The sequence below is a fragment of the Emydura macquarii genome, unplaced genomic scaffold, assembly GCF_026122565.2.
Source record: "Emydura macquarii macquarii isolate MOO-44397 ecotype Brisbane River unplaced genomic scaffold, CSIRO-AGI_Emac_v2 contig_3530, whole genome shotgun sequence".
Lineage (NCBI taxonomy): Eukaryota > Metazoa > Chordata > Testudines > Chelidae > Emydura > Emydura macquarii.
The window spans coordinates 7,031,297-7,055,373 of NW_027133667.1; the positions used below are offsets into that span (position 1 = coordinate 7,031,297).

The 24,077-nt window shown below is 43.3% G+C and overlaps 1 protein-coding gene across 3 annotated transcripts in view; it reads right to left on the bottom strand.

The window, feature by feature from the left end:
• Positions 1 to 24,077, bottom strand: part of FGD4 (FYVE, RhoGEF and PH domain containing 4) — a 172,926-nt gene that overhangs the window by 19,897 nt on the left and 128,952 nt on the right. For all 3 annotated transcript variants that reach the window (XM_067536055.1, XM_067536056.1, XM_067536054.1), the window contains exons 5-7: positions 13,373 to 13,462; positions 7,802 to 7,947; positions 2,401 to 2,557 (exon numbers count right to left, since the gene is read on the bottom strand). In XM_067536055.1, the coding sequence (XP_067392156.1) occupies positions 2,401 to 2,557; positions 7,802 to 7,947; positions 13,373 to 13,462 (393 nt within the window). The remainder of the gene's footprint in view (positions 1 to 2,400; positions 2,558 to 7,801; positions 7,948 to 13,372; positions 13,463 to 24,077) is intronic.

Below are 24,077 nucleotides of genomic sequence, written 5' to 3' on the forward strand. Positions count from 1 at the left end.
CACGGAACTTGCTCCTGAGTCCTTGGGGACGGTGGTGCCCCAATTGGGTAAAAGGGTGCCTGTCCTCCCTTGGGCAAATGGACTCACTACTGGACGACAATGGCGGGGCCGCAGCTGGCTCCCTGGTAGTGCAGTGCCATGGGGTGGAGGAACGGCACCCCGATCCCCAAGTACCATGGCAATCTGATGACTGCCGCCTCGGTGTTGGGGAGTGCGAGGAAGATGACCAGCGTTGCTGCTCACCCGACTGGCAGCAGGCTGCCAGGGATCCATGCTCTGAGGATGAGCGGGACCAGTGCTGCGTCAAAGATTGGCACCTGGGGATCAAGGACTTGCAGCGTTGTTTGCCTTTAGGCGATGGCTCCCTTTCCTGCAACCAGGTTCTGCACCGTGCTGGTATGGGTGAACTCCTTGGTGCTGGAGACAGGGATCGGGAGCACCCTCTCAGGCACCAGTGCCACGATGTCGACTCCCTGCGCGGTGACTTGGCCCTCAGGAAAGGGCGCCTCCGTTCAGGGGAGCACTGCAGCCATTGTGGGGGACCCATCATGGGCTTCCCCTGGGAGACCGCAGCCTTCTTCTTCGACAGCACTGGGGGCCAAGGAGAAGGCGACAAAGGCAAGGCCATCACGTTCCTTGCTGCCTGGAATGCCTCTGGCATCGATGGCACCGTAAGCTGAAGAGACCCCCTTCCGCTCCCAGAGTTGGGGTGGCTCTCTTATCAGGCTTGCACTTCCGGGTGGCAATCCCCTCTCCTGAAGACCCTCAGCCGGCTGGTCTGGAACAAGTCCCGTACCTGACCCCGCTTCCCTGGACTTTTTTGGTGCAGGGGAGCGGCCTCTCTCCGCACACTGCTTCCTCTGTTTGTTCTTTGATGGGGAAGAGGAAGAAGTCTTGTGCCATGGCGGGGCCGGTGCTGACTGGGCACTTTGCCCCGACACCATACTCGGCACTGAGGTGGATCTTGCCAGTTCGGAGGCAAGTCTTAGCACTGCCTCCATCAGCAAGGTCTTCAAGCGGATTTCCCTCTCCTTCCGAGTCCGTGGCCTGAAAGCCTTACAGATCTTAAGCTTCTCCTTCCTGTGAACTTCCCCCAGGCACTTTAGACATCTGTTGTGGGGCTCATTAAGAGGGAAGGGTTTGCTGCAGGAGACGCAGGGCTTGAAACCCAGAGACTGGGGCATACCCCGCTCCCAGGCAAGGGTCACAGCAGGAACTATTCCTAACTAACTATTAACTACTTAAACAACAAGTATCTAACAACTACTGAAGATACTGAAGAAGCACTTGTGAAGCAAGCGGAGCAGTTCCAGCAACTGTCACAGGTGGAAAGAAGGAACTGAGGGGACATAGGGCTGGTGGCGCCTGTTATACTGTGACATGTGCAGGGCTCCAGGGGGTGCCAGAGCCGGCCCTACGGACACTGCTAAAGGGAAAAAAATTCTGGTAACCATGCAAGGATGCACGCACACAGCTAGAATGGAATCGACATGAGCAAGCACTCGAAGGACTACTCCACTGTTACGAAAAACACACCTGCATGTGATATACCTCATCCAATGCATCAAAGGCTCCTACAACAACTGCACAGGTGAAACCAGACAGACAATCACTACACTCTCGAATGAACTCACATAGAAAAATGATAAAAGTTGAAAAACGCCCTATCACCCAATGGCAAACATTTTTCACAAAGTGGTCACTCCATATCTGACCTCTCAGTCCTCATGCTGAAAGGAAACCTATGCAACACTTCCAAAGTTGAGACTAGGAACTTAAATTCATAACTCTGCTGGACACTAAATACCATGGACTTAACAGAGACTGATTTTATGGCTTATTGCAACCATTTATAACATACTTTACAAGCGGCTCACCCTTTACTTAAAATGAAGTGGGCAAGTTGTCTCTTACAGCAAGTGTGAACCCCTTAATCTTAACAATCTGTCCCACCTTGTATTTAGCTCAAACACTCTGGTCATAGGCATTGTTTGACTTCTCTATTTGCGGGGCCAGCTCCAGTCAGGCCAATGGGGCTGTGTGTGGAGGGGCAAATTCTGTGCCTGTTCCTTTCTCTTCCCCCAAATTATGCTCATGATTCTGGTTACCTTCTCCAGACCTGAGGAAGAGCTCTGTGTAGCTCAAAAGCTTGTTCCTTTCACCAACAGAAGTTTGTCCAATAAAATATATTACCTTACCTACCTTGCCTTTCTAAAGGACTGGGTATTTTATTCTCTCTGAAAAAGATGTTGCTAAAGAAATATAGAAACACACACACACACACACACACACACACACACACACACACACACACACACACACACACACTCTCTCTCTCTCTCTCTCCCTCCCCCCCCATCTCCCTCCTTTGTAGCTTTTCCAGAAATAGTCCCCCATTACCTGAATGTCCTGAATAATGGATTTGAATAGAGGTGACCGCTCAGTCCACATTTTCACCAGTTCCATTGCATTATCAAAGTTCTTCACATATTCTCCATACATCTTGAGGAAAGGAGATAACTTCTGCAGAATATCTCCAATTCTGGGGGTTGCAGCCCTGTAGATACAGAGGATAGAGTCTCAACTTCACAGCAAATGAATAAAAGCTGACAAGGTATTAACTAGTTGACAGAATGAGAGGAAAATATTATTTAAAAATCTAAAATAATGAATCCTCCAAGTTCAATACTGCTACACAAAGGATCCTAGTCTGACCTTTAAAGGAGACCTGGAAAAGTGAAAACAATCTTCGTGCCATATCTTGATGATGGATAAAGGCCTTAAGTAAGGAAGAAAGTACTATATAAAACGTTAATTCTTCTTTCATTATTTCCATTTAGTGAACAGCATTTCTCTGAGCTGCCATTTTAAGTGATATAAACACAGTACTTCTCAGCTGGAGATGAAGGCTCAGGAGGCCAATTAATGCAGAACTGAGATTAGAAATGTTTTTAAAAAAATCAGAGAGTTTTAAGTTATATTATGGTAATCAATATTTTGGAAAAAAATTAAGTTACTTAGAACCTAAAGTAGTAAAGCAACGTTGCTTTAAATTCACAGTAAACAAGTAGCGTTTAGCAGATTTTCAACATTTTAAATACCACTTTGCATGGACCTGTTCACAAACACTGTTAGGACAGAGTCTGCAACAAGGCTCCAATAGTTTTATGAGCCAGTCAAAGAAAAAATAGCCTACAAATGAAATGGGCTGGTTATCTATAGCTGCAAGTCACCTAAGGTGGTATGATTTAATTTTCCCTTTAGAGAAACTAAATTTTCAAGGCTGCCTCTAATGCCAGACCTGAAGGTGTCTGGTTTGTACAAACTTGGGTACTAGGCCATATCAAGTATGTCCAACAGAGTCCAGAACATTGAGTCTTGGCAAGAATAGAAGTCCGCTCTGACTTCAGAACACCTCCACAAAGCACAGCACAAAGTACTCTGGAAGAGCACGCAGCACAGAGGCAGCCTGGAAAGAAGAATCTTCTGAGGATGAGAGAACACACACTGCCACAGGTGAACTGATGGCTGTAGGTAACACAACCATTTCAGATACAAACAATTTATGCTTTCACTGGCTCATCAAAACTACTGGAACCTTACCCCCAGTTCCCAAACCATAAAGTCTTTATTCTTAATGTTATCCTTGACACATGCCCATGTTTGAAAATGCTTGTTCACTAGTGACAAATGCTACTCATTTACCAGACTCAAAGCAATACCCATTTTTGGTGGGCTAAGAGCACCCATAGCAGACAGGCAACAGTTCCATAAGAATAGTTAGGTTCTGTTGGAACTCCAATGAATAGCAATTTCAGAGGAACTCCCAGTTACCAGAGGTCCTCACGATGTCCAGGTCAACAGGGCTAATGTAATAAAAGCTTCTCATAGTTATGTAAACCAGGGGACACTTCTTATTTCTGCATTATCAGACCAACCTTCTACGGGGAATTTATTGCAGTGAGTTAAAGGCTGGTTGAACATTTCTCACACTCCTCTTTTGTTGTCTCCAAGCTGTACAGCATACAAGAGGTACTTAGATCTAGCTGTAACCAGCTGACTCAAGATGTCATGACCATCTGGAACACCATTTACTTATGATTAAATGCCTGATGTAATATAAACAGGTTCTCATTGTCTTTTGTTCAAAACAATCTTCGTTAATCCACCAAACACAACTCAGCGAAATCCTGTAGATCTCATCATTCTAGTCCTGGTGCCACTTAGGGTACACATCTTCACTGCAGAGTTAGCCCAGACTAGCCTAGCCTGGTGGTGCATCCCCACTGCAAAGTCCTACCTGTGCCAGACCTGTGTAATTGTATCTACAATGGTGCTGTACTAATCTGTATGCTGAGATGGGATTTCTGGTGGGATATCCCACGGTTCTTAGGGAAGCATTAAACTGGGCTGCTCCATGAATTCATTCGCAGTATATTCTCTCTCACCTAGCATGGAGCTGCTTTCAGCAGCAGTGACACAAGAACACTTTCTGTAAGTGACTTCCAAGTGGAGCTACTCATTAGTAACGCAGACTGTTCTGTACACAAAAGAAAACAGCATCTGGCATCAAGAACTTTTAATGAGATTATCACTAAGGAATTCAGTCTGCAAGCCACAAAATGATTCTTAGCACACTTTTTTGGACGGCATCTCTGCTCAAATTCTTTGGAAGCACAGCAAAAATGGAGTGGTCCAATGTGGGGTTAATGCACTTGACTTCAGTGCAAAAGGAAGGAAAGAGGTAGACAAGAAATCACAGCCCAGGTGGAATTGTGGAGTAGCACTGGAGGCCTAACAGAACATGGGCTTGATTAGCCTGCATTCTCACTGCAAAGTAGGCAGGCTGCCAGACCAGGCTGCAATGAAACTCGACCTCAAGTCTATGCCCTCAGCTGCACTTGCTAGCCTGGGCTTAAAACATCCTCAAACCCAGGTTACAGGTTTGTCAGTGTGTACAGAAGAGGAGTTATGGGGAACACCCACGCTACAGCCTGGGTTAACTGCAATGAAGATGTACCCATGAAGTGCTCACCCATGAGATTACCTCAGATCAAGCAAAACTTTATTTGGTGGTCCTATGGTCTGAGTACCAACAGTTTATCTTATAGTGGCATAACACATGAAGGTGTCAGATGTGAAAGTTCCATTTTAGATCACATCAGCCATGCCAACACAGCAAAGTTAGGAGAATTGCCTAGTTCTGGACTCCCAAATTTAAGATCTATTTTATAATCCTAACTGCTGAAAAAAAGCCACAACTTGAGAGTGACAAACAGACAGACAAACAAGTTATCCAGCAATTTGTATAGAAAGCCAGAGACAGTACCACAAAAGTATCTGGAGTTACCAGATGATATTCAGAGTTCCTGGCTCTCGTTAATGGAAATGCTAAGGAAAATGAATGGTCTTTTTTTTTTTTTTTTTGGTCAAATCTGCCAGAGGACACTATGCCAGAGAGCAGATTGAAGAGACTGGTGGAAAATAAAATCTATCAGACTTCTCTTTCAGAAATATCAGAAACGTTTCTCCTATGCAACAGCCTTCCTTCAAATGTGTGCAGCAGTATGATCTATGAAAGGCAGTTACACAATTTCAAAGGTATCTAAGATACACCAATCACAGATGCCAATTGGCTCCACATAACCAGGAAAGTATGTTCTTAAAATGCAATTTATGAATTTAGAAATAACATTAAAAGTTGATTTAGAGAGGCATTTTTTACTCTTAAAAAATAATCTAAACATTTACATTGCTAATATATGCTACTTTTACATATTCCATAAAATGCAATTTAGTATTTTAATAATATGACAAATAGTAGTCTGTCTCCTATACTTTGTACAGTATTTCTAAGGCAGAATGTAGTTTACGTATGCAATGCATTTTAGTTTAATCACATAAAGCATTGTTATGTAGTGTAGTTTTGTTTACATAGCTTTTAAAGCATTATTGAAGTAAATCATACTACCTCTCTCCCTGAAATTGAGTAGATTAATATTTGGATTCTCATTTAGTCAGATCTTTTTTATTTGATCAATACAAAAAGATGAATTTCTCATATATTCCATTATAATAAAATATTAATATAATCAGGAATGCAAGCTTAATGTTAAAGCATTACTATATTTTATGTGGTTTCGGTGTTATCTATGATATTTCCTTGCTTCATAGAAAATGTTTAGTTCTCTCTGTGTTGGTGCATGTTAACCACCATTTTATTTTGAACCATGTGGGAGGGTCAGCTTACCCTGCCTAGATAGCTGGTGCTCTGTGACTCAATTTTCCCTCCTTCAGTGCCTCTGGAGGAAGTCACACCACACAACTGTTATTTGAAACTAGACTCTTCTCTGGTTTGTTAACAAACCAGCATGTTCATCCTCAGATCAGGCTTCTTCAGTAGCCATTTTATTAATGCATCCTCACCCTGCATTATTCTGGAGCACTTGCCCAGCTCCCACCTGGCAGGGCATGATGCCATTCCCACCGTGGCACTTTCCCAGGCAGCAGCCATTCTGTAATCTGCTGTGAAGACCCCCACACTAGGAATTTCCCAGTCCCTCATTTCCCCTGAACAACAGGCCTTGCTTCTTATTTCCTGCCTTGCATATGACATACAAAAATCGTGCATGCTGCAGTGCCTGTAGGTGGTCATGACCCTATTTTATAGAAGGATTAATATTTCATCTGCCAATCCAGTGATGAGGTCTGTGCACCAAACCCTTAGGGCTCTTCTGGCCCAGTTCCCATCTACTTTTCCTCCAACTGTAACCTGGACTGGACAAGCAGGCATTTTAGGATTTTCTTGGATGTCACAGGAATCAAGAATTCCTTAATTCTTCTAAAAATTCCCATGACTTTTGGCATGTGAAGTACTTCGTAAATGGGTGCCTGGATGCGACAGTATGCAATGGAACCTAGGGAGCAGCCATACTAAACTCCAGTTTGCATGGCAGGTTAAAAAGAGTAAGAGCTCAGCAAAACATGGAGATGACATAGGATGAGATCAGTGAACTGCTGGTGAAAACTTTAATTCTTTCTTTGGTTAATGAGGTGTTACCTTTTCTTGAGGCAGAAAGAAATTTTACTTTTTTTTGAAGAATTAGGTTGGATTACATAGCAGTTGTCATCACAGACTCAACCTATGTTTAAGTATGTCTAGTGTTATCATTCAGAGCACAATCACACTTCTAGTTATTTGCACTAAAAGGGAAAAATAAAAAGGTTGTCGAGAGTACAAAATACCCATTACACAATATTTTAACACCCATATTACCCTGGCTTGCTCTTTTAACGTGACTTTCCCTTAAAAAAAGCCATGACAAAACCATCCTAAAAATAATCCAGAACCAGCTGTTAATTACTAAATGATAAAGTTAAAACATGTAAAAATAAAAAGAATTCAGCTTTATTATAGAGGGCAATAATAAAAATTAATGCATCATCAGGTTATTGCACAACAACTATATAAACATTAATTTGCACCAATTCCTGTATTTCAGGCAACAGGCTCATCAGGTAGCATGTCATTTTAAGGGGCTTACAGCCCCCATTCAACAAAAGACTTAACGTGAGTAATCCTATTGACTTCATTGGGACAACCAATGTGCTTACTTAAGGACATGCTCAGTTCCTCTATTAAATGAGACTGACGAATAATAGGGCAGAAGACACTTTTCCCAGCCGCTGAACTTCCTTAGAGCATTTCAGTGGTGAAGTGTCCTCTGTCTCAGTCATATAATTTCTGTGCTAGCTCAGACCCATCATCAAAATGCTTAATATCATTCAAAACACTGCTTACCATTCTTGCATTCTTTTCTCAAGCTCTGGAAGCAAGAATTTACTGTGGAAGGCGTTGATTGATGAAATATTAGAAAAGATTTTATTAACCACCTCAGCTGGAAATGAACCCCTGTTAGCTTCATCCAATAGTGTGCCATAGAATACCTGCAATAGAGGAGAAGGACCTAAAAGTTAACAGGCCAGCTATCTGTATTCCAGCCATCTGTAAGTAGGGCACAGGAGACTAAAAAACAAACAAGCATTTCATGATGGTTGCTTTTGTAGCAAAACTGTGGGAGCATCAAAAATTATTGAAATAGTCTCGAGTATCGTCATCCCCCTTCCTTCCACCTTCTTCAGATATCAGTGAAACTCCCCTCCCCCATATGGCCTTTGGGAGCCATAGCAGCAGTGAAGCCCTGTGGGGTAAAGCACCCTCTGGAATGCACTGGATGCAAGCAATGTCATACTTTGCTTTTGTTCAGTTTGGACTACAAACATTCTTTCTATCTGCCGACTGGCCTTTCTTTCTGAACTCCTTTCCAGTCCTCCATCCTATCTTCTTTTCCTTGCCTCTCCTGAAATATCTCCTTTGCCTTCCTACTTCCATGCTCCTGTTAATTCATCCCCTTGATGTTCCCTTGTTGCCCCACACCGTGTCTCATAAAACATTAAATTCAGCATGACGTTTTGTTAGCCATCACCCTGACCACTTTGCTTGTACATTGGATGCTCTTGTCCTTTTAGAATGTGAGCTCTTGGAGACAGGAGCTGTGCCTTCATGTGTGTTTTAAGACATCTAGAACAACAGGGCTCTGATTCTGAATCTGTGTCTTTTGGTACTACCTCAGTAGAATTAAAAAAACACCACTTATAGAATCACAGAAATGTAGGCACGGAAGGGAGCTCAGAAAGTTATATCTAGCCCCCTCCACTGAGACAGGACCAAGTGTAGCTAAAGCATCTCTGACAGATGTTTGGAGGTTTTTAAGAATGAGATTAGACAATGTTGGGTATTCTACAACCTCCCCTGGAAGTGTATACCAGAGCTTAATTACCCTTATAGTTAGACAGTTTTTCCTAATATCTAACCTACACCTCTCTTGCTGCAGATTAAGTCCATTACTTTTTATCCTACCTTTAAGTGGACATGGAGAACATCTGGTCTCCATCCTCTTTATAAAAGTCCTAACATATCTGAAGACTTATCAGGTGCCTTCTCAGTCTTCTGTTCCCAAGACAAAACATGCCCAGGTTTTTTAATCTTTCGTCATAGGTCAAGCTTTTTAAACCTTTTATCATTTTTGTTGCTCTCCTCTGGACTCTCTCCAATTTGTCCACATCTTTCCTAAAGCGTGGGGCCCAGAATCGGACACAATACTCCAACAGAGCCCTCAATATTGGGAAGTAGAGCGGGACAATTACTTCCAGTGTCTTATATACAACACTTCTGTTAATAAATCCCAGAATGATATTAGCCTTTTTCACAACTGCGTCACATTGTTGACTCATTCATTTTGTGGTCCATATAACCCCCACATTCTTTTCAGCAGTACTGCTGTTGGAGGCCTAGCTTGGACTGTGTTGCTTGACCGAGTTGCCTGACCAATGGTGAGTTGCTTGACCACTGTTTGAGGCTTACCCTCAGCAGCCTGACTGCTTTTTACCATTGGCAGAGACCATTAGAGTGCTGAGTAACCTTGTGGTATCTGTTTCTACTCACCTCAGCAGATAGTAAATAGTGTGTGTTTTGTACAACACAGAAAGAGTTTGTTAGTTTATAGTTGCATATAGATAAAGATGAACAAGAACAAAAGTTTATACATTTTATATTAAGGCACATTCTTTCTCACCGCCTCCCCCACTACCAGATGTTGTTTTGCTCCAATTAACATGGTAAGAACATAAATATGTAGTTAGAATTAACAATGAAGTATAGAGAAAGTGAAGGACATAACAACGTCACCCAAGATAAGCTAATGAAAGGACTATGTACAGAAAAGTATAAGAAGTCACCACCCAGGCAAGGAAGCATGCTTCATCGCCGCCTGATTCCACAGGAGATGCCATTGGCCTGATCCCTGAAGCAAGCCGTTCCTGTGTACAGCCTCCTGAGTGAACACATCACTAACTCTTTCGGTCTAGTGAGTATGCTATGTTGTAGTTAATTTTTGACTTTCTATTGAATTAACGATCTAAGAAATCCTTACACATTAAACCTTACTGATCTGCAAATCTGGCGTACCGTATCTGACTGGTAACTTCACACTGATCATATAGAATGACCAGCAACACTGCCCCCTAGCCAGTTATTCCCCATTTTGTATTTGTGCATTTGACTTAACCTTCCTAAGTGTAGTACTTTGCACTTGTCTTTGTTGAATTTCATCTTGTTGATTTCAGACCAATTCTCCAATTTGTCAAGGTTACTTTGAATTCTAATCCAGTTCTCCCAAAAGTGCTTGCAACCTCTCCCACCTTGGTGTCATCTGCAAATTTTATAAGCATATTCTCCACTCCATTATCCAAGTCATCAATGAAAAGGACTATTCAATTGAATGCTACTGGCCCCAGGATTGACCCCTGTAAGACCCCACTAGATATACCCTCCCAGTTTGACAGCAAACCATTGATAATTACTCTGAGTATTGTCTTTCAACCAGTTGTGAAACCACCTTTTAGTAATTTCATCTAGACTACTTTTTCCTAGTTTGCTGATGAGTGTCATGCGGGACTGCGTCAAAAGCCTTAGTAAAATCAAGATATATTACATCTACTGCTTCTCTCCTTCCTCTTCCCCCCTATTCAATAGGTTAGTAACACCGCACAAGAAGGAAATTAGGTTGGTGTGGCATGATTCATTCTTGACAAACCCATGCTGGCTATTCCTTATAACCCTATTATCCTCTAAGTGCTTACAAATGGATTGTTTAATAATTTGGTGCAGTGCCTTTGCAGGTATCCAAGTTAGACTATCTAGTCTATAATTACTCAGGTCCTCTTTGTTCTCCTTTTTAAAGATAGACCGACATTTGCACTTCTCCACTCCTCTGGGACCTCACCTGTCCTCCAAGAGTTCTCAAAGATAATTGCTAATGGTTTCGAGATTACTTACGAAACTAGCTGAAGCACTCTAGAATTAATTTCATCAGGCTCTGTCAACTTGAATACATCTAAACGTATCTAAATATTCTTTAATCTGTTCTTTTCCTATTTTGGCTTGTGTTCTTTCCTCTTTGTTGTTAATGTTAATTGTGTTGAGTGCCTTTTTAGTGATATTTGAAGGAAAATAGAGAAGGTTGGGGTATTTAATGTTTATGTCATCAGTTATTAGCTCTCCTTCCCTCCTAAGTAGAAATCCTACTCTTTCCTTCATCTTTCTCCTGCTCCTAATGTATTTAAAGAACCTTGCCTTATTGCCTTATATCCCTTGGTAGGCATAATTCATTTTGTGCCTTAGCCTTTCTGATTTTTTCCCTACATGACCACGCTATTCCTTTTGTACTCCTCCTTCACGATTCATCCGTTTCCACTTTTTTGTAGGATTCTGTCTTGATTTTCAGGTTATTGAAGAGCTCCTAATGGAGTCACATCGGCCTCTTACTATTCTTCCTATCTTTCCTTTGCATCAGGACAGTTTGCATTGGTTCCTTTAATATTGTCTCCTTGAGAAGCTATCAGCTCTCCTGAAATACTTTTTCTCTTAGATTTCCCCATTGGACCTTACCTACCAGTTCTCAGAGTCTGCTGAAGTCTGCTTTTCTCCCCCTCCCCCCCCCCTTTTTTTTTTTTTTTTTTTTTTTTTTTTTTTGAAGTCCATTGTCTTTCATTCTGCTGTTCTCACTCCTTTCTTTTCTGAGAATCATGAAATCTATCACTTCATGATCACTTTCCCCAAATTGCATTCCACCTTTGGATTTGCTACCAATTCTTCCATGTTGGTCAGATTCAAGTCTAAAATGGCTATTACCTTGGTTACTTCCTCCACTTTCTGAAACAAAAAGTTGTCCCCAATACATTCCAAGAAATTACTGAAAATTTTGTGTTTTGCCATATTACTCTTCCAACAGATGTCTGCTACAACAGTAGAATTACAAAAAAACAACCACTTGTCTGTCAGTACAATGTACAATAGACACCTCCTCCCAAGTGCTCAGAAGCTTGGTTAGTGGTTTAAGGAAGAAGATTAGCAGCCAGAAGTTCTATCTAATCCCAGTTTTTACACTAACCCCTTCTTACAGTTTTGTTTTTTGGAGCGATTCTTACAAACCAATACTTATTTCCTTTGCTTGGGGTTTTGTGAGGATCATCAATTAATGTTGGTATTGTAATTTAAAGATTATAAACACTATATAAGTATTATTTTAACCAAATGTAGGGAAATAAACTCAGCCTTCACTATTCTCCTTTCCTTTCATGATGTCAGTAAACTTTTCTCAGAATTTTACCTGATATTTGCAAAAACTTGCATGCAGAAATGCATCTAAAATTGGTATAGTAAAAATAATTCTACAGTGCCAGTCAGAAGAGACTAAAAGCAAATTTGAATATTTTACTGTGATTTCTTCTGTCCCTAAAACAAAGCTTTTATTTGCAAGAAGGTTCTATTTTCAACACAACATGTTCATGTGAGACAGCTATGTAAATCATTTCCCCCATATTCATGAAAGCCAAAATTGATATCGCTAAGTAGTCTGACAGCTACCAGCTGTTTAATATAGCAATTAGGACTTTTCAGACCTGAGCTTGATTTTCAAGTTCATGCACTAGACCCGGGAAACATCAATATGCAATGAAGATGAAGAACAACGTCAGCTGACACAGCAATGCATGATCAGAGACATCTAGGTATAGTGGATATATATAAGAAAGCAAATAGGCTCAAAGAAAGAATGAGAAAACTGCAGATAGTCTGACATTTAAGAAATAAAAACTATAGTTTGAAGCTGTGAAAAGTGCAAGGGCTCAATTCTTCCATCACAGGATATGAGTAACTCCCATTCACTATAACTGGAATTAATCAGACCATATGATGGAAGAATAGAGCAGTGAAGGTGTAAATTAGGATACTTCTCTTCTAGGTCACTGTTTGAAAGCTGGCTAACCTCAGTAGACATCAAAAGTTCTACCAAAGAGACTGATGGCTTTTATGCAAGAGGTGTGGTGATCTCAGTCCAATTCTTAGTGCACAGGTGATTACATCAGACACATACACTGGCACCCTTGTTGGCAGTTTCAGCAAAGGCCAAGAAATGAATGAGCACGGAGATGAAATTACCCTACCCTCCTCCTTCTAGGCTGTCCCACTGGTAAGGAAGCTTGCATTTCTATTGCTCACACTGTAGTCTACATAAATATAAGAATTCAGTTTCAGTACCCAATAGGGTCTAGTATGTTTTACAAACATTAACATTCTTTAAAAAACAAAAACAAAAAATAAGTGGTTGTTGCAAATGACTGCTTAGTTAGGAGAATTAGCAGAAGGCAAACTTTCACGTCTGTATAAAGTTTTTACAAATACAGATAAAGCTCTCATGAACTGCAGTGTAAGTAAGCAAAAGAATGAAGCACTTCTTAAAGCAAAATTCACCTTGTCTAAGAGGTCAAGTCGGCTGACATAGGCTCTTTCTGTATGCAAAAGCTCATCAGCAATTTGGTGACGTTTCTGTTCATCGGTCTCCTGAAAAACATAAGATTATTTTCGGAATAGTTCAGGGTAATTCAATTCAAGTTCCACATTTAATTAATAACTTTTCTTTGCAATCACAAACTAATCCAAAATGACATAAAATTCCCAAAGGATTTACCAGGAAGTAAAAAATCAGGAGCAGGATAAAATCAGGAGCAGTGCAGAACAAACATAAAACATGTAACCGTTTTCCTGTTTGGGCAGATGGCTTTGTATTATTACTAGGTATTTGTCAAATCCCTCTCTGTTCCCCATCCCCAAGTTCCTACCCAGTTGTTCAGATATTTTTCTGAACTAACTTTTCAGAGCTGGATGAACAAACTAGTGTTCTTTTGCCAGATGAATTCAGCCCTTTTTTTCTGTTCCAATATTGTTTAAACTGACTGTTCTTTGCATGACTTTGTTCATTATTCAAAATTATTGCACAAACATTTTATGTAGATAATCAGTCTATGGATTCCTGATGAAAGGTTAGCTGCAGTTAGAATATTCACCAGAGCTGTGCAGGAACTGGATTTTCTGTTTTGTGGGAAATTCCATAATTCTGACTTTTTCCCCCATTCTGAAATGGAACAAATACTTAATTTTAAAAATTTCCCATGAAATTCTAAAAAATATTATTCCAGATAGATTGAAACATTTTGTTCTAATGTAAACTTTTAAAAAATGTGACACATTAAAAATCAAAAAAAGAATTGCAATGAAGTCATTTTGAAACGCTCCATTAAAAAAGCTTGAAACAGAAGGTTTCAATCATTCTGATTGTTAAAATAAATAACAGGTGGGCACTTTATAAATAAATAAAGGCGGGAACTTTCTTCCCTAACCAAAAAATTGTGGGTGTGGAAATGCCAATAGTGATCCTGGGGGACCCTGCTTACCCCTTGCTCTCTTAGCTAATGAAGCCCGTACACCGGGCACCTTGACAGCGACAAGGAGTGTTTTAATAACAGGTTAAGCACTTGCAGAATGGTTGTAGACTGTGCATTTGGGCGTTTAAAGGCCAGATGGAGGAGTCTGCTCACTAGGCTGGACATGAGTGAAAAGAACCTCCCATCAGTGATATCTGCATGCTGTGTTCTTCATAATGTGTGTGAAGCAAAGGGGGAGAGGTTCTCTGAGGGTTAGGCTATGGAGGCAAAAAGACTGGACGCCAATTATGAGCAGCCAGATGCCAGCAATACGCTGAGAGCTAACTGCAGAGCACTTTGCATCAGGGAGACTTTGAAAACCGGGTTCTGCAATGAGATGCAGGACTGATTTCTGTTCCTGTATGTTATTTGCCTTTGCTCAACATCCCCCCACATCATCGATATCAGTACCCACCAAATCCCTCCTGAACAAGATATGATTTAATAAAGAAACGTGTTGAAATTACGCAAACTTTTATTTATTAACATTCAAGTCATGGGGGGGAGGGAAGTGTTCATTCACAGTCTCAAGGAGTAGAGTGGTTGCTTGCAGGCCAGCTGTCAGCGGGGCCGCCGCTGCTTTCTGCTCACCTCCACCGGGGTGGAGTGCATCACGTACTGCAGCCTGGCCATTCTCCTCAGAGACTTCTTGGGAGTGAAGGAGAAGCAGGGCAGCAAAGCCATAGGTGGAGGAGTGTTATGGAGGGGCTGCAGTGGGACTCTGTCCGGCCTCCACTCCTCCTGAAGCTCCACAAGCCACCGGAGCATGTCTGCCTGGTCGCGCATGATTCACAGCATCTCCTGTGTGGTACTGCGATCATGCTCCTGCATTTCTCTGCGACTCTCCCTGTCCATGTCCATATTCTGGGACAAGGTCAGCTGCCATGCTCTGAGGTCTGTCTCTGCTGCCGCGGAGGTGTTCATGAGCTCGCCAAACATGTCGTCTCTTGATTTTTTTTTCCTCTTTCTAGCCTGCGATAGTCTTTCCGCAGCATTTCTAGAGGGTTGGGCCAAGGTCAGGATGTCTACAGAATGAAAAGAAATGCACAAGGTTGCCATTGTTAGCAGACCTAAGAAAATGAAACAAATGCAACAATGTGTAAAATACTCCCCTTGCAGTGCACAAGGCCAACCCAGACGCTCATTCCATCCCAGACGCTAACATCCCAGAAGGGTCGGCTCACTGTGCCCTTACAGAGATGGTAAGCCAGGGGCACTTTACTGTGCTATAGAGAGGATTAATAATCTTTAAAAAGCTCATTTCAAATGCCCTGTATTAGAGGGGTGCCTGGTTTAATTTGGATGACCGTTTTGTCACGAGGCGGCCACAGGGGATCCGAGGACAGTGCGGGGAGGTTGGGGGGTTTAATAGTCTCTGAAACCAAATCAAAATAATTAAAGTGTCTTGGTAAGACACTACAATGGGGAATACAGAGGTACAGGGTATCAGCTGTACAGCTCCGGTATTTTAAACATGCACCGTCTTCCCTAGGTGACCATCAGCGATATCAGTTTCCTGAGGGTAACGCACGAGGAAAGGGAAGATTTGCTGCACGCAGCGGGGTACCAGTCTGGCCTTATGCCATTATGCTGTGTTCCAACATGATGCTGGCTCCCTTGATTGCAGCGTGGCACAGCAAAGTATCCTACCGGGTAGGAAGGAACAAGGCTGCCCTCCCCCGAAATCTTGTGCAAAGGATAACAGATTACCTACATTAAAGTTTCCTTGATATCAACTGATGATTCCCGGAGCATATCTGTCATGTTAGCGGAATAAGGGGGCCCCTGAGGTGTATTCAGGAGTTCTGATTACTCCCTTCTACATCAATCTCGAGTTGGGGGTGTCACACTGGCTGGATCGGGAGGCGGGGCATTTAGTATATTGTTTGACATCAGTATGTCAAAATCATAATCATTCATGTGGGATATGCCATGTCAGGTACTGTTAGAAAGGCTATAAAGTGCTAAGTAAGATGATAATGTTTATATTCATGAGTTATATGTGTAATGGAAGTTATGGATATATTTGATATACCTGTATTTCAAATTGTGCTATGTCTGGGTCACACCCCAGACAGGATGGCTGCAGAACAATAGCCTGCTTAATAACCCATTAAGAAATTCACAGATGCAAGGGGCCTGGGGGGGAGAAGCCAGAAATATACCTGATGAGTCACCAGGACTTGCTCATGTGACTCTGGACTCCATTTTGGTTCCTGTGAAATTCCACAAGCAGCATGGCAAGGGCCAGAGGACATAAAAAGCAGGGGCTCAGGGTCCATTTTGTCTTCAGCCGGGTTCAGCCTTTAGCCACTATCTACCTCTGGATCAAGTCATTTGCAACTGAAGTTGTGAAACAAAGGACTGAGACCCATCCAGGTACTGGATGCATACCAGAGGGACTATGCAAGCCTTCACAATTCTTCTAGAAACCGGATATGTATGGACTTTCAAATCATTTGTATGTATCTGACTGCTTTAATCTTTTAACATTTCTCTTATAGTTTGTTCCTTTCTTTTTATAATAAACCTTTAGTTTTAGTTACTAAAGGATTGGCTGGCAGCATGGTAATTTGGATGGGATCCAAACTTATATTGATCTGGTATTGTGTCTGACCCTTTCGGGTCAGGAGAAACCTTTTTAATAAAGAGCATAGAGTTTAAATAACTGGTCTCTTTACTGGACCTAGTGGCTGATTGGGGGCTGGAGACTGGAATGCAGTAAAGAGGGTTGTGTGTATTTGTGTACTAGCTTCTTGATAACTGGTTTGGGAAATCAGAAGCAAAGTTTGTGGCTGGTTGGGAAACCCGGCTTCAGTGCCACCCCTCAGTGCTGAGAGAATCTGCTCTCCTTTTGCAGCCTACCCTGACTTTGGCATTTTCAGGTGGCTACCCTAGGCACAGAAGGGTCACAATATCTCTGCACATAAATAATCTGTTCCGGGGGTAACCCCCCAGTACAGTCCACTGAATGCCTGAAATCCCCTTCCTGTCTCCCACCCCCGCCCCCCACACACAAACATTTAAAAAGAACAGAACTACTAAGGAGGAAACAAACTCACCAGATGTGCCTTCCCTGGGATCATTATTGCTGTCCTGTGAGCTGCTGGACTGCTCTGGGGTCAGGAATAGGTCCTGACTGTCTGGGATAACGGACACCCCGCTCTCCTGCACCCTGCTCTCGTCAGCCTCCTCCTCCTCATCCACGGAGTCCTCATCATTGTCCATGGACTGTGATCTAGCGGAGGTATCGATGCTGCGGGGTGGCACCGTGCTGGGGTCGCCGCCAAGAATTGCATGCAACTTCTCGTAGAAGCGGCACGTTTTTGGTGAGGAGCCAGAACAGCTGTTAGCTTCCCTGGCTTTCTGATATGACTGATGCAGCTCCTTGATCTTCATGCGGCACTGCTGCGTGTCCCTGTTGTGTCCCTTCTCCAGCATGCCCTGGGATATCTTCCCGTAAATGTCCAAATTCCTTTTGCTGGCTCTGAGCTGAGCCATAACAGACTCCTCGCCCTACAGACCCATGAGATCTATGACCTCTGGTCGACTCCATGCTGGAGCGCGTTTGGGCCTTGCAGTAGCCATGAAGATTACAGCGACAAAGCTCTCTCCATGCTGGCTGCACAGGAAACGAAAATTCAAATTTTCCCAGGGCATGAGGGGAGGGGCCATTTCCAGGTAGCGTGACCATGTAACAGCAGAGCGCGAATGTCCGGAGTGGTCATAATGGGGCATTGTGGGATACCTCCCGGAGGCCATTAACGTTGAATTACATTACGCTCTGTCTACACTGATGCAAAATCAACCCAATAAATTCAAATTAGGCGCTACGCCACTTGCGGAGGTGGTTTTATTACGTCGACTTTTGCTGCGGTTTAAGTCGATGGAACTGCCATGCCAGTGTAGATGCAGGCTTTCGGAGATCGACGTAAGTGACGTTACGTCGACCTCCGTCACCAGTGTAGACCAGGCCTAAGACGCACATGCTCTGCAGACAGCTTTGCAAACATTTGCAGAACACTGAAGCACGTAACTTTTACTCAATAGTCTGTGAGTGGCTCATTTTTTGTAGTATTCACCCAAGCTTCAATGCTAGTAACATATACAAGGATGGTAACATCTGTCAGCAGCTGAAGCACATTTCTGTCCTGAGCTTCAGGGCTGCCAGAAATCATATTGCTGCATGCCAAATCTTCTCCTTACAGACTTAAGTAGCTGCTTTGACAAGATAGTCTCCATTAAATCCATTTACCCATATAATGACCACTGTACTACTGGAGCCTATCCTACTGCCAGGGTTGGCTTTAGGGAACATGACGCCTTGGGCGAACTTGTATTTTGGTGCACCTGGTCCCCATGGGCTCCCCACCCCACCATCGCCCCTGACCCCTATGGTTCCCCATCTTCCCATTGCCCCAACCTTCACAGCTCCCCACCCACCCCCGCATTGCCTCCAGGCTCCGCTGCCTCGCCCTAGTGTTTAATTTGTATTGAAAAAGGTGCTGGGGCTCAGCCCTGGCAGAAATCAATCATAGGCTGGGCGGCTGGTGCTGGCCAGCTGCCCAGCTCCGAAGGCAACACCACCAGCAGCAGCAGTGCAGACATAAGGGTGGCATGGTATATACGGTGTATTGCCACTCTTACTTCTGCACTGCTGCTGTGACGTATGGTGCCTGGTGCTTGGCCTGCAGCTCAAGGTAGGCTCCATGGACAGGAGCTGCATCTTGCCAGAGCAAGACTGACTCACCAGGAGTGCCATTTCAGATTTTGGTGGAGTGTCGGGGGTGCAACTTTAACCTGAAAACTACATTTTTTGCAGATAATAATTCCGAAATTAGCTGACAGGAGCACTATATAAAGAAAGAAAAAATATATATACTAACACTGATTAAAGCCATATTTTGAGTTTAGATGTAAATTTAGAACAATCAGGAGATAAATACAGCAAGATAATCCCAATCCCAAACCTTGAGGTATCAGTTCTGGAGCTTTATCACATATCAGAAACAAGTTTGATATTCTGTCCACTGTCTTTAGGTCTTCAGGAGAGAGAAATAAAAATGAATAAAATCTGCTTATAACCAGCTTACTTTCTGCACCAGACACACTCTGTGATACTGCCATTATCTATCTTTATTTTAGTCAGCTGTTTTTCACTCCACTAAAAACGTATTTACTTAATTTTAACATACTTGATTAAGGTTTTCCCCCTCCCCTTTAATAAATACCGGAATTTATTTTTCTAATTATTTTGGTATTTATGTTTACCAATTACAATCATGTTCATGACTCAATAACATTTGACTCCATCATTACTATCATCATCAGATTTGGAACCGCATTTATTTTCATATGAATTTTAAGTTGTTTTACAGATATAATTAAAAATACCATTTCAAAATAAGCAACCTTCATCTGCACAGTCTAAAGTTATGTGTTAACTATTTTTTAAAAACTGGCATTACTAAGGTAAGTACAAGCTAAATTTACATTCTAGAAGGATACTATTATTTGATTGTACCACTTTAAGTAATTAATGATAAAGTGCAATATGGTAATAAAAGTAATAATGATAATTACTCCAGACAGGACAGGTTAGGCATTTTAGAACTCACTACTCAAAGAATTAAATTTTGGCCTAGGAGAGGAATAAAATTATGAAATGCACAGACCAGTCAAAAAACTGCAACAGTACTGTAATCCTCAACAAATTTTGAAAGAATAAAAATAAATAAATAAATAAATAAAATATGAAAAAATATAAGTACCAAGAAGTAACAACAACAATGTATGTGTGTGTGTATTTTGGGGGGTCTGTGTGAGAGAGAGAGAGTGTGAGACATAAGTGCTGGAATTATGGGTACTTGGGGTGCTACTGCACCCCCTGACTTGAAGTGGTTTCCATTATATACAGGGTTTACAGTTCGGTTCAATGGCTCTTAGCTCCCCCCTATAAAAATTGTTCTAGCACACCTGGTGTGTGAGAGAGGGAGGGAGAGAGAGAGAGTGTGTGTGTGTAGGAAGGGGAGTGTGAGAAAAAGTGTGTTGGGGGGGGGGGGGGAAATGTGTCAGCACGCTGTCTCTAAGCTGAGGAATCAGGTGCCTGAACAGTAGCACTGGCAGCACCCACTCTGGACCCAAGGCATCAGCACAGACACGCTCCCCCTCCCTCCAGCTCAGTGGAGACCAGGTACATGGGTGGGGAAAGGGGGACACCCCAACATCAGCACCCCCTCCCCCCCCGTGCTCAGCACAGCAGATGGGAGCCAGGCTCCAAGGAGTTTAGCCAGGGGTAGCTCCATGGGCAGTGGGGGGGCAGCAGGAGCAACAGTGGCTGCAGACAGCAGTGGAGCACGGCAGCGAGGGGAGGAGGGAGACCCCAGCTTTGGAAGAGTTACCCAGATGATCCAGCTGCCCTTCTTGCAGCTTGGTTGGCCCAACCTCTCCAGACGCTACCACGCCTGCCTGGCTGCCTCAAAGCCCCGCTGGCTATCAGCAGTTCAGGTGGGAGGTACCAGCACGGTGCCCCCCTGAGCACAGTGCCTTGGGTGGCAGCCAAGCCTGCCCAGCCCTAAGGCCGGCCCAGCCTACATGTTCTCAGAAGCACTGCAGAGACCAGAAAAGCTTAATAAGCAGGGGCACGTGCAGGAATTTAAATTTGAACCTTTCTGGAGGGGCACATGAAACACACACAAATGAGAGGTTTGTGTGACCCCCGCCCAGATTTCTCAGGACGCCTCTGGCAGGAAAGCACAGCAGCAAGACCCTGCAGCCCAGAAGGAGGGGAAAGCAGCAGGATGGCTGTCTGCCAGCTGAACTCCTTCTCCTCCCTCCAGCCCCCCCTCCATCCCTACAGCTGCAGCCTGCTGCTTCTCCTTCCACATTGCTGGAGTCCCAGTGCTGCTGCCTGCTTTGCGCACAGCGCCCACTGAGGTGAGTCAAGGGCAGAGGCCACGCCAGAAGGGAAGGGGAAGCAGCAGGCTGCAGTTGTAAGAGTGGGGGGAGGAGGAGTTCAGCCAGCAGCCAGCCATCCTGCTGCTTCCTCCCTCCCCGGGATGCAGGGACACAGAGATTTTGGGGGAGGGTCCGTACCCCTGATTGTCCCTCCTTGTGCACACCCCGGTTAATAAGCAACTACAGGTAGTTTAGCATGATTATTTACAGATAAAAATCTGTACATTTGGATTTTAGAGGCCATGAAGATTCTTGGGTTTTTCTGCAAACATTATTTTGCCAAAAAAACAAACAACCCAGCAGTTACCCCAAGGGCTTCTGAAGAACCATTTCACTACATATTTTCAGGTAACTATTTTAGTCCACAGTATTTGCATAATTTTAAGTATTACAGAATCTAATTAAAAGGCAAAAGCAAGCAGCTAAAGGAATAGACTTGTTAAAATAATGTAACTGCAATATTGCTGATGCAAAGCATTACGTCAGGTCCTCAAACACGAGATTGGCTTAAAAATGGTAAGATTAAAAAAAAACAACCACATTTTAAAAAAGTTTGCCTTGTGCTTTTTGACCATTTAAGAACTAAAGGGTGAGAGAGTACTCCAGGTCCAAAATCCAACCAACCTATCAAAACACCTCAGTTTCCCTTCTGGGCTGTCTGCTAACCCCTGGGGTGGAGAAGCTTCCATTCTATCATCTGTTCCTCTGCTAGATCACCACCCTGGTCTCCCCCCCCCCCCGCCCCATATCCTCCTCTATCCCACACAGTCTTCTGTCTCTGCCCCCATATTTTCCCTCTTTTCTTTTGTATTTTCCCCACTGTTACCTTCTCTTCCCTGCATCCCCATTAGTCTCTTCCTAAACCTTTTCATTTTCCCCATCTTTTAGTCTTCTCCCACCTCTCACATTCCTCTGAACCACCTCACCCTCCTTCTTGCACCCCACATTGTCCTCTCCAGTCTCTTCTCTGGACCCTACAGTCGACCGACATCTCATTTTCCCATCCCCTCATATTCTTGTGCTCCCCCTTTTCCCTTAAGTATGCTCCTGACTGCTGCACCTCCTTAGTTTTCTGCTGCTCCCTTCTTCTCTGTGCCCACCTCAGGGCCTGTCTACACAGGGAAATTTACTTTTTCTAATTATATCCCTTACTTTTACGTCGATTTGGAAATGATATAAGGTAAACTAGACAAAGGCACTCTTAATCCAGAATGGGATTGTCCATGTGGGGAGTTATTCTGGTGTAACTATCAATACAATTTACTAGAATTATGTTTGTAAATTTCCCCATGTAGACAAGCCCTCAAACTCCAACCATACCTTCCTTTAGTCTCCTACCCCATACCCTGATTCAGCTATTCTCAGCCTTCTTCTGCCACCGCCATCCCCATGCATGTCCTCACTCTTCCCTGCTCCCCAGATTCCCATTTTTATCATGGTGTCTTGTCTAGTCCCCTAACCACAGAACAGCAGCTATTTCTATAAGGTCAGCCTGGTTTCGCTCTCACTAAAACAACGGTAATGGCGGTCATCTTTGTAGGGGCAGCCTCACTTTCTTATACGAAGACTGTAGGGAAATGGCAGCCATCTTTCTCCAGGACAACTTGGTGTCTTTTCATTGATAGCAATGGAAGATGGTGGCTCTTTTGACTAACAGAAAATTTGCCAGGTCAAAGCCAGGAATCATGTTATGTGAATCTTAAATAAACCTAGAAATTGCGAGACTTGTGATAAAATTACTAGGAGTTGGCAAAAACTGTTCATAGAACAGTAGGGTTGGAAGGGACCTTAGGAGGTCATCTAAAGCAGGACCAACACCAACTTAATCATCCCAGCCAGGGTTTTGTCAAGCTGGGCCTTAAAAATATCTAAGGATGGAGATTCCAACACCTCCCTAGGTAACCCATTCCAGTGCTTCACCACTCTCTTAGTGAAAAAGTTTTTCCTAATATCCAATCTAGACCTCCCCCACTGCAACTTAAGATCATTGCTCCTTGTTCTGTCATCTTCCACCACTGAAAAGAGCATAGCTCCATCATCCCCGGAACCCCTCTTCAGGTAGTTGAAGGCTGCTATCAAATCCCCCATCACTTTTCTCTTCTGAAGACTAAATAAACCCAGCTCCCTCAGCCTCTCCTCATAAGTCATGTGATCCAGCCCCTAATCATTTTCGTTGCCCTCTGGATTCTGCTGGCAATGCTCCTTCTAATGCAGCCCAATATGCCGTTAGCCTTCTTGGCAATAAGGACACACTGTTGACTCATATCCAGCTTCTTGTCCACTGTAACCCCCAGGTCCTTTTCTGTAAAACTGCTGCTTAGCCAGTCAGTCCCCAGTCCGTAGCAGTGCATGGGATTCGTCTATCCTAAGGCACTTGTCTTTGTTGAATCTCATAAGATTTCTTTTGGTCCAATCCTCTAATTTGTCTAGGTCACTCTGTATCCTACTCCTACGCTCCAGCATATCTACCACTCCCCCAGCTTAGTGTCATCCGCAAACTTGCTGAGGGTAAAATCCACTCCATCATCTAGATTATTAATGAAGACGTTGAACAAAACCGGCCGCATGACTGACACCTGGGGCACTCTGCTTGATACCGGCTGCCCACTAGACATCAAGCCGCTGATCACTACCCATTGAACCTGATGATCTAGTCAGCTTTCTATCCCCTTTATAGTCCATTCATCCAACCCATACTTCTTTAACTTGCTGGCAATAACACTGTGGGAGACCGTATC